Below are 11,618 nucleotides of genomic sequence, written 5' to 3' on the forward strand. Positions count from 1 at the left end.
TTGCAGCCTGAAGGGATGTACAGTTGAGTTGACAGCAGGCCAGTGGGGTCAGTCATGGTGGATCATAGGCACAGAGAAAGAGAGTGAGAGTGAGATAGAGAGAGAGAGAGAGAGAGAGAGAGAGAGAGAGAGAGAGAGAGAGAGAGAGAGAGAGAGAGAGAGAGACGGACAGACAGACAGAGAGAGAGAGAGAGAGAGAGAGAGAGAGAGAGAGAGAGAGAGAGAGAGAGAGAGAGAGAGAGAGAGAGAGAGAGAGAGAGAGAGAGAGAGAGAGAGAGGCCGGTGACGTGGAGTCGGCTGAATAGACAGGAATAGAGGGTTAACAGTGAGAGCCAAGGGTCAGTGTTTAGCTGAGTATCTGAGGCTGAACTACAGCTGGCTCTGAGTGTGGAAACTGAGCGGAGTTTGGGTGTGGAACCAGACGCAAAGTTTCCTCTGCCCATCAATGAAACAATGACACCACAGTTACAGCCCAGAAATAAAGACCTCACTATGTATTTAGACATACAGTAGCATAAAATAGAGTAGAAAGAAACAGAATAGAAGAGAGCATTGCATTACTCATGCAGGCAGGGAGCTGAGGAAAAAGAGCAGTCATACAGTGAAGTTACTACTCTGTATGAACGCAGTATTGTGCTGTTGCATGGCAACAGTTTCCACAGAAATCTTTGCTCAGAAACACTCCTCTTTGGTCTTCACATAACTGCAGCGACAGAAAAATGGGATGACTGCAGGAATACAAATGGTATCATGAAGGCTTACAGGGGGCTAAAGAGTTGTTTTTATCTGCATTTTAACATATTTATGGAGCAACTGGCAAAGATAATGTCACATGAGGTGTATTTCAAAATCTAAATCATTTTTTTGGACTGTATTTTATTGGAGGCTATAGGCAAAGATACAGGATGTGTGATAAACATGACTTCATCTGATCAAACAGTAATAATGAATGAATGTCACTGTGCACATACCAAACTTTACATAAAGCTGTGATCAGTTAAGGATGATGTGTAAAGTTCTTCTTATCAGTTTGATGAGAAACTTGAGTTAACAAATTATACAAATTGAAGGATATGTTCATAATTTTTCAAATCTGTCTTTAAACAACAGTCGGATGCTCACACTGTAATCGTTCCTTCTGTTCATACTGACCATTAGCAGATCCCCTATGGACAAAATCCACAGTTTATCTGACAGTTGAGAGTTTATCTGAAGATATTATGAGGCTTCAGCAGTCTGAGTTAGCCAAATAAATTGGATATCTTCCACAGTTACAGTCCTTTGTGTCTCAGCAGTGTATCCCTGTTCAGCTGCAGTGGAAGGATCATAACAAACAGAGATAATCTGGCAATAAAATGACTGTAACTTTGAAAGATATTGACTTGATTTGACCAATTTGTACAAAGTTTCATATAAGTTTTAAATAAACTTTTTAAAACATTTTGCACAGGAGGACTGTGGACTTTGGCCCTCGTCACTTACACTGTTAGTGCATTATGAAGCGTCAGTATGACTATGAACGGGAGGAATGATTACAGCAAGAAAAATGTGTCAATGTTCATTTGGGCATCTGAATGGGCAGACTTGAAAAACTATGAACCTGTGCTTTAACTAGCAATTTAGAGAGATTTAATACATAACAATGATGTACCACTGATATGGTGTTGATATGATGCATGTAACTCTATAAGTTTGCATTGGCTTTTTACCTAGTAACATTCATGGACCCCAAAGGATGCAAACCACACATTTCAATGATCCCCTGACTTTTACTCTAGCACTACCTGCAGGTTACAGTGTCAATTTGTCCAGTAATACCTTCAAACTAATGACATACCCATCAGCCTCTGCTGCATTTTACGTGTAACCGGTGAGTGTTAGCAAGCTAACATGCTAAACTAAGATGGTGAACACAGTAAACATTATACCTGCATTTTTGACAATAGATGTCGGCCTTCTTCAACAAATCCTAGACACATGATATAAAAATCCACATCCATCAATAGCTAAAAGGTTCTAAGGTAATTGATCTTTAATGCGAACATTGTATGTTATGCATAGTATCTTTGTGATGATCTATTCCAGTTTACATTTTGCACCTCAGTATTAGTGAACCTCTACTACTTTCAGGTGGATGTGGTGACCATGGAGTAAAATTTAGTAAAGTATCCTTTACTGCTCGCTCTGTTTCTCTTCACCACCTGTCTCACAGCTAAATACTCAAATAAATTTAAAATAAATTAAAAAACCATACCCCAGCTTTTCTATATTTTTTTCCGTTGTTTTTATCCCACACTGTTCTGTCTCACCCCATCACAGATATTGTTCCACCTACTACACACCTCCAGAGAAACCTGCAGGCCCACTCTGCCTCAATAAATCCACTGGTGTGTCCACAGCTCACTCTGATAAACCTGAAATTTGCTCTGATCAGGACTGTTCAGGGACAGTAATGCTGAGATGGAGAGTGGCAGTGGCACTCCTACTCAGGGATTTTACATTTTGCAGCATCATGCCTCCTCCTTATATCATTGGAACAGAGCGGTCTATTTTTGCAGCACAATCAAAGAGAGCAGTGTTGGGATACAGTACGCATTTGCTAAGATATGCACAAAAGGTGCTTTATACAGATGGAGTTTTCAATAGAATACAAAAGATTTAAAGATATTAAAAAAGTAAAATACAAGATTACGTGTATTTCTGAGTCCAAACTTTTTTTCCAAATCATATGCCAAAGCTAAAATTACACCAAAAATAACAAAGATTCTGTTGTTCCTGCAGAAGAACAGGATTCATATTTTCCTTACATTGTCCGTGAAATATATCAGAAATCTTTAGGTAGGAAAAATACTGCAAATAAATTATTTCTAACACAGTTATCGACTTCACCTATGGGAGCTGTAGCCTACTGTGTTTTTGTAAATTACCTTCTACAATAAATATAACTGGACAAGAACATAGAAATTCCCTAATAGTAGTCTTTCTGTTTTATTAATATGATAAAGTACTGTCACCTCATATTTACTGAACCAGTTATGCAAGTGTAGGCTGCACAATTATACTCATATGTGCCTATCCAGTATAAAAAATCTCATTTAACTGTGTGAAATGATTTAATATTTTCTACACTTCTGATGCCTGAAGGAGAAATCTGCAGGGTCCTTGCAGTTTGCTCAGTGGCACTTCAGCAGGGTGGACTATACTGTCACATGGGCTCAAACATGGGTCTGCTGGTTTGAAGGCGATCTCCTTACTGACAAAACAATGCTGCCCTCTACTGGTGTGGAGAATGAAGTGCCTTGATACTGAAACTTGACAACAGACTTGAAAATGGGAATTTAGACTACAGTAGCTGGCTGCAGGGCGTTTTTGAATATATGACTTGAGTACATAGTGATGTTGGCGTGTGTATTTGTACATTTTAAATGCTGTTACTTTGGAAAAAATCAGACTGTTTCTAAATATGTAACTGAGGCTGCCATCTATTGTTTCACATTCAACACAACTGTCATGTAATATCTATAATTACACACACACAAAAACCCTCCACAGTTTTTTCTACAATCAATTAAAGTCAATGTTTCAGTGCTGTCTTTTATTATTTTCAACATCTGTAGGAAAATGTAAAAATATCTTCATTATAGAGCATTTACATTTTTAACACAATCCAGTTAATTACATTGCATTCAAGAATCATTCATCAATTGTGCCTTCCTGGATTTACATATGCATACAGCAGCAGAAAAGCAGATTGAACAAACAAATCTAATCTGAAGTGTAATCATTTCATTTATTTCATGCATACGTGCATTTCTAGCCATCTTTTCAATATTTAGCATATCACAAAATTACTGTATCACAGTCTTCTGCACTAAAGTGAGAAAACATGCAAGCACGTAAGCATAGCAAGTGCAAAGCAAAAGCAACAAATTAGGAAAGAGACGGATGTAAAGAAAGGTACAAAAATGAACGCTCTCTTCTTCTTTTAATCTGTGTGCACAATATATCTATTTAATCTGTGCAATCTATAAATGTGTCATCTTCGTACAAGTCCTCCAACTCTCCGTCTCTGCTCCCCTCGTTGCTGACTTTCCTGTGGGCGACAAACGCTCGATCATGTTGTCGAAGGTACTAAGTGAGATTGCAGATGAGGAGGAGGAGGAGGAGCGGGGTGAGGGAAACACTAGACTAAAAATGTCATAGAGTACATGTCCTCCACAGCAAAGCTCATCACTTTTCATACACATCAACCTCAAGAGGACACATGAGAGACAGGAACACAAAGCACTCAGCTGTGTGCGTCCATTTATTTTGGGTAGAGCTCGTTGTTGAGAGCTTTGTGTTGTCTTGTCCCTCTTAAATCCTCTTAAGGTTTAACAAACAACTGTTGAGTTGAGCTGAGTATGAAACATAGAAGCTTAGCCTAAATGCTCCTGAAATATTTACCTCAAGGAAGGATGAAGATGAGGTGAAGACCCTATTAAGCCCCAAGAACCACTGAAAGAAAGAGGACATTGTGTATAACAGGCCAGCCTGTATATGCTGTCTGCTAACACCATTAATGATAAACAATAACAATGTTGGGCTCGATGGTGACAGTTTCACTATGCTCCAAATTACATTTGATTATAGCAGGACTGGGGCGGTTTAAAAGAATAGGCTGACATTTTGGGAAATACGCTCCTTTTGCGTTTTTGCTGAAAGTTAGATGAGAAGACTGGTGCCACTCTAATGTCTGTCAAATATGAAGCTGGAGCCAGATGTTGGTTAGCTTAGCTTAGCATAGAGACTGAAAAAAGAGGAAAACAGCTAGCCGGGTTCTATCCAAGTGTAACAAAATCCTAAGGCTGCCACCAAACAAAGAATTTCATAGTTGACTAGTAGTTGTTAGTTCAAGCCAGTTGTTGAATGTTTATATTATATTTTATATCAATTGAATGATTTAAATGTATATTTAGTTGGGCATCAGAAAATGGTTAGAGTTAATTTCGGGGGCGGAGAATGGCAAGTAATACCGTAAACACTGTGCTGCATTACAGAGAAATACAAAACTGTAATAATGAGCCTTTAAAATATTAATTTTACAAGCGCATGCACAAAACCTGTTAACAACCACGCTAACACAAAAGCGGTAATGATTCTGAACGTGTCAGAACAACTAGCAAAGATACTACATTTATTTCAACACAGTATAACATCAAACAACTTATGAACTCTTCACAGACTTGGCTGAAAAATGGGATCAGTGCTGTTCAAAGCAAAGGTAGCCATTCAGAAATTTGGTACCAAAGATTAGAGAGATTTAATCAAACTGCATGTTTTCTGTGATGCTAGTGAAAGACACAGCACTGTTGCCTATCTGCAAGGATGGAGAAATTGTGACAAGTTTGGAGGGAGCTGCAGCAGCTTCCTGTGACTAAACGACCAATGAAAATTTGGTTGACTAAGACTCTTCTCGTTGATGGTTTGGTCCACATTGGGAGGCAACCCTGCAAAATCAGTCTACAGAACCGCTAAAGCTCACTGAATAACACAGTTATGTTTACATAAACAACAATTTGTGATTTTAGCAGGTGTTGTAAACCGCAATTTGCTCTGTATGCTAAACTGGCTGTAGCTTCACATATAACAGACAAAGTTAAGTTGTATCCATCTTCTCGATCTTCTCATCCCTCGATAACAAAGCATTTATGAAAATGTCAAACTATTCCTCAGAGCTTCAAAGTTTTTATTATTTTAGATTACATTTTAAACTGCTGTAATCTGTGAATATCATTATAGTGCCCCCATCAGGCCAATTCATTTATTGTGCTCAAACTCCGAACATATAGGGACCCAAGTGTTAAATATGAAATTGAATAAATACATTTGAAATTGATGAATAAATACAGAACAAATGTGTGAAATAAACATGAAATTTTGAAATATTCCAATAAATTTCTTAAAGCTCAGCTAATTATTGTAGCTGCATTATTTCATCCCACTTCTTTTCACGATAAAACAGTTTTTATTCTAAAATGACATTTTTGTTGCAAAGTCATTGTCAAACAAGACAATTAGGACTGAAACAATTATGTGATTGGCTGCAGAAAAAAACAATTGCATAACTATCTGTAAAAAAGACATTTTGAAGTATGTTGTTTTGAAAAAAACATATTGTGAAAAGAAGTCTGATGTAATAATGATTTGTCATAATGGGTTTTATTTATTTACTGGATTACTGAACAAACAACCACAACACATCATCCCTCCAAGAAGATCAAATGTAATATTTTGATCTTCTTATTCAAGTCAACTGAAGGGCTAAACTACTTCTACTACTTCTACCTCAAATTGTAAAATGTTCACCTTTAATTACAGCGTCCTCTAGCAGCCACCTTCAAGAAACATTTATCACCTCAATCTTACCAGCAGCCTTGACGTGATTTCACCATTTACACATCACATGTGTCAGATAGACAGACAGACAGCCTGAACCAAACTCTCTCCACAGATTGTACTGTGTGGGAGACTGCAGCGCTGTACGCTGTACTGGTGGTGACTGGGTTAGTGTGGAGGAGGATGTAGCTGCAGCACCACATCTCTTCCCATGGAGGTGTAATTAGCTGTGCCAGCTTGTTAATGGAAAACAAAAGCAGCGCAGCCATTACTGCTGCCACAGGGGCTTCCATTTAGCTTATCAGGAGAGGAGAAATACTTTCATCCGCCTGCATTTGCTGCTAATTTATGGACTAAAACAAAACAAATACACACCAAAGGAGCTGCAGTCAGTATTCAAAGATTAGTGGTCCAGGTATGATAGTAGATTAGACTAATTTTATATTGTCTATCATAGTTAATATGAGGGAGACACTCTCCACTCATATATGTAAGCGACTGAATCTATTTTTATCCAAGCATCTGCTTGCTGCTTTGTTTTGTTAGAGGCCTAATCGCAGAGCTGGCAGTTTGGCTGAGCGGAGCGGGCAGGATTTGCAGAGTAGGCTACTTACGTAAGAAGACCTCCAGGGGCAGACATGGACCTCTCTGCCCGTCTGGCCTGATACTCAAAGGGATTACTGAAAGACCGCTTCCTCAGCATGGACTTCACCAGAATCTGCAGTGGATATCAGAGAGAATCACAATGAAAACAAACAAAAACAGCATCATATCGTTAGCTAGTTGTCCACAACAAAGCGTACACTTAAAAATACAAAATCAGATTTTTCCTAAAAAAATGAAATCCATTTTTTAAAATCCCATTTTTTAAATTTCTGGAAAACTTTTTTTTGTTTGTTTCTTCATAACAGGTAATTAATGTTTTTTGTCATGTAACTATTGCAATTTCACAGCTTTCAAGGTAACATGATCAGAAAATTTGCATTTTTGTGTCATCTGTGAAGTGTCTATAATAATAATTATGTAACCTTTCTTTTTTAAAGGACCAGTGTGTATGATTTACTGGCATCTAGTGGTGAAGTTGCAGATTGCAAACAAATAAACACCCCTCCCCTTCCAAGCATGTAGGAGAATCTATGGTGGCTGCAAAAAACACAAAAGGCCCTCTCTAAGGTCAGTGTCAGAGTCAGTTTGTGTAAGTAGGAAATCCACTAACCCTTATAGGATCACAGAGGGAAATAGACTTTAAGAGAAGGCCTAAAGTTAATCATCTGAAAGATGTAAAAGTAAATGTTTCTACTGATAATTACATGTATCAGTGGGAGGCATTGTGGCCCCTATAGAGTTAAATAATGGGGACACACAGAGCAGTCACTGCGACTCACCACAGCAGAGAGGCTGGGGATGAGTTTGACGCTGTTCTGCACCTCCTCCTCTGTGACCTCTACCGCTGTGCAGTGTTCCTCCTCCAGAGGGAGAGGATCTGAGCCATTCTCTGTCACCCACAGATGGAGCTGTGACAACGTGACATAAAACAACACTTACATTTTAAAAGAGTCATGGACATGTAATCTGTTGTTTCTATGATTTCATTCTTTACCAGTCACCTTAATTTCAGGGATGGTGATTCTTGTTTCAGGGTTTTTATCCAACATCCTTTCAACAAGCTCCTTCAGTTCTGCACTTATCGATGGCCTGCGAGACATAAAAAAACACACAATAACAGTTTGTATAAAATATTGTTTTATGGTGGCATGGAGAGATGTAATTAGTCATCATGAGTATAAAAAAGTAGACTCAAAGGAACACAAAATCAGTGAAGAGACTAAAAACGCACACCCCAATATTAACGTCCTCCCACTAATAAACAAATGAGCACCTGTTGTTTATAAGCCTTTCAGCTTTAATTCATCATTTTTTTCTCTCAAATCAAGAAAAATATCTGTTAAACTGGTCACTTGCTGCCAAAATGTTCTAGTCTGGAGAAAAACTTACAGCAACACTACAGTAAATAATCTTACACTGTATGAAGTAACCATGTCTAAATGTTTTCTTACGTTTCTGGAAACTCCACAGGTTTGTTCTTGATCTTGTTGTGCAGAGAAACGATATATTCATCATAAAAAGGGCACTGCAATAGGACAATCACAAGGAAATGATTTCAGTGTTAAAATGTTGTGTTTGACTGGCTTTTTATCTTTTTATTCAGTGTGAATTGTGCTGAGAACTTGCTTACCATCCCAAAGACAAAACAGTAGAGTGTGACTCCAATCGCCCACACGTCTAATGCCTGGTAAACAAACACAGTAATTATCAGGACTGTGTCATTACTGAGAAGCTCACAGTAGGCATTTGGACATAATTTCTTGCAATTGTCTTGCAATTAAACACAGTCTGATATAATGAGTCATATTCAGTGATTAACACAGTCTTTTTTCCCGCTGTCCAACATCCCACCTTTCCACTGAAGCTCTGCTCGCATTCAGTCATCATCTCAGGGGCCATGAAGGCCGGCGTCCCCGCTGTGCTCGACAGGAGGGCGTCTGACCCCTCAAACTCGTTGCTCACTCCAAAGTCTGCGATCTTGACATGACCGTCGTCCCCCAGCAGCAGGTTGGAAGGTTTAATGTCTCTGTGGATGATCTTGTGGTAGTGCACTGGACAAGACAGAAATGCAGAGATACTATCATAGCAAGGGTTTGCTGAGCAGCTAACATAAACATATTATAACAGATATAAGGGTGCACTTTGGTATAATTGTACGAATATTATGAAAACAATTTTTACATACTAATGATACTGAAATAATCCTTTTTACTTGTCTTTAACAGTGCAATATGTCTTGAATAGTACCTAAATAAAGCCTTCATTGTGCAAATAGCCACCAGAAAGAGCTCTAAATCTTCAGTTTAATTGCAGCTTTGAAATTAAATCAAACAACTTATCTCAACTTTTAAAAACCAGTATGTGTAAAGAGACAACACTTTCTGCTTGTTCAGGTCATCAAAGTTAGAGATGTTCCAATTCTATTGATTTGAGTGTAATCACAAGCTTCATGACTTAAAAAAGAAAGGTTATGAGTACATTACATGTTTTGACTCTATAAAATGTAGAGATATTATCTGTAAAACTTACAATACTCTATTCCCAGGATGACGTCTCGGAAGTAAAAGCGAGCCTGCTCCTCTGTGAAAGGGTTGTCTGTAGGCACCTCCATCACTGGTCTGATCAACAGAAGTAGATATATAAACTTCATAGAACTAGTAACTTCTTTTTTTTTGTCCATCCTGTCTCCATTGGGAAATCTGACAGAAGACATTAATGTGTAATAACGTACCCTTTCGGCATCAATTCGAAAGCTTGAGGGCAAATAATCAGAATTTAATGACACTGACTTTGTTTTACATTAGGAGATATATTCAATTAGTGTGAAAAGAATAAATGAGACCTTACCCATGTGAAGTCCATCTTCATCAGGATCATCAAGCACCTGCAGGACATAAGAAATCTCATATATATATACAATGCATTTATTTATTTATTGTACTGTAGATGTAATTGTAATATGAAATGCTTTTGTGGCTTTTATAGCTACTGCTCAACTATGGTACACTCACACAGGTGTTATCAATTATTTTGGATGATTTTCTTGGGACTGTGTAGGTGTGTTCTGACTGACGTCTTCACTCTCCTGTTATTTTGTGAGACACCTTTATCATACATACATTTAGTGCTCCACCTACTGATCAGAGGTCTAATCATCCACAATAAGTAAGAAAACCTTTGGGTGTGTGCAGGACCTTTAACTAATTAATGTTCTTTCCATGTGTCTTTGGTTAAATTTTGATTGTCTGCTTTGATCTACTAATAAATATATTTTTTGCACATGAATATATCAAAACAGTCCTTTTTTTTCTTTGTGTAGTTTATTTAATCCCAAAGTCTCATGTCATACACACTACAGAGGAAATCTTGCATCTAAAAGTCTTTTCATGAGACCCTCAAACTGCAGTGTTTTAGTTCAACTCCTCTGTTGTCACCAGTAATCAGTATTATTATCACTGCAATCACTGAAATAAACCAGTGTGTAGTAATGCAGGGCATCTCTGACCTCCACTAGTTTCACTACATGAGGATGGTGCAGTTTCTTAAGGATGGCGATCTCCTTGTACACTCTCTCCAGGGGCATCATGGCTTTAGGGAATGCATCCTTCCCCTGAGGAGGCAGGCGGCCTGAAATTACACAAACACACACAAATGCAGACACACAAGAAATCAGAAAACACATCAGCACCAACACCACAGGAATGGACAGAGATCATTTGAATCATGGACATTTCACTCACGCAAAAATCCCCACTGTCTCATCAGCCTCTTCTTTGAAACAACTTTCATTGCCTGAATAAATGAGAAAAAGGGAACAATCATGAGGACAAACTAACATGCTACTTTGATCTTGAATGCACAAAGTTTCAACTCACATAATACTGTTCAGAATCTTCATTATAAGCTAGTTTCACCACACCGTATGAACCCTGGGGTATAAAAAGAAGAAAACATGATTTTTTAATTCTTGTCGTCCTCTTTGTGTCCCCTCAATTACTGGATGATGCTTATTAATCACCTTTCCAATCTCATTCTTCAACTTATACTGGTTGAGCTGGACACAGTCCTGCAAACATTACAGGGGAAGTTCAATCAGTAAAGCATCTCATCAGTAACAAATGATGTAAAAAATCCAACTCTGTCAGTGTAAGATTCCTCACTTCAGCGTCTGTGATAGACACACGTTTGGTCTCAATGGTTGGCTGCCGAGAAATGCGGCTCCCTCGCTCCTGCAGCGACATCTTCCTGTCAGAGAGGCGAGCTCTGTGAGAGCTGGTGGCCCTTGGTGCACCTGACCTGCAGCCATTAGGCGGGGTCATACGGTTGGCAGACACGTTCATGGCAGCTACCATGTCATCCAGCTCGCGTTCCGAGCCCTCCGAGTCCGCTTCTGCCCTGCAGAAAGTGTTGGCACTCATGGTGGTTTGTTCTAGTCCACTCACAGCTGAACGTCCCAGAGCACCAGAGGATGCATCACTGCACTGAGAGATGTGGAAACAGGGATGTGAGACTCAGTTAATTAGGCAGACTTTCTTTTTGTCAAATGTTTATTTTTATCTCGTACTGGTCATCTGTATCGTTGTTGTTAAGGTGCTTCAAAATCCAGACTCTTAACCCTGAGAGTCACCTACCAA

The 11,618-nt window shown here is 38.7% G+C and overlaps 1 protein-coding gene across 1 annotated transcript; it reads right to left on the reverse strand.

Moving 5' to 3' along the window:
- Positions 1–4,011: 4,011 nt before the first annotated feature.
- Positions 4,012–11,402, reverse strand: camkk1b (calcium/calmodulin-dependent protein kinase kinase 1, alpha b). The gene is made up of 16 exons (XM_062419109.1): positions 11,145–11,402; positions 11,003–11,050; positions 10,860–10,913; positions 10,725–10,776; positions 10,490–10,611; positions 9,832–9,868; positions 9,716–9,737; positions 9,514–9,602; positions 8,836–9,035; positions 8,615–8,668; positions 8,436–8,509; positions 7,986–8,073; positions 7,764–7,892; positions 6,993–7,096; positions 4,447–4,497; positions 4,012–4,093 (listed from the first exon to the last, which is right to left on the reverse strand). The coding sequence occupies exons 1-16, from the start codon at positions 11,400–11,402 to the stop codon at positions 4,012–4,014; spliced, it is 1,464 nt and encodes a 487-aa protein (XP_062275093.1).
- Between the last annotated feature and the right edge of the window lie 216 nt (positions 11,403–11,618).

This window comes from Scomber scombrus, chromosome 5 (assembly GCF_963691925.1).
Source record: "Scomber scombrus chromosome 5, fScoSco1.1, whole genome shotgun sequence".
Classification (NCBI taxonomy): Eukaryota; Metazoa; Chordata; class Actinopteri; order Scombriformes; family Scombridae; genus Scomber; species Scomber scombrus.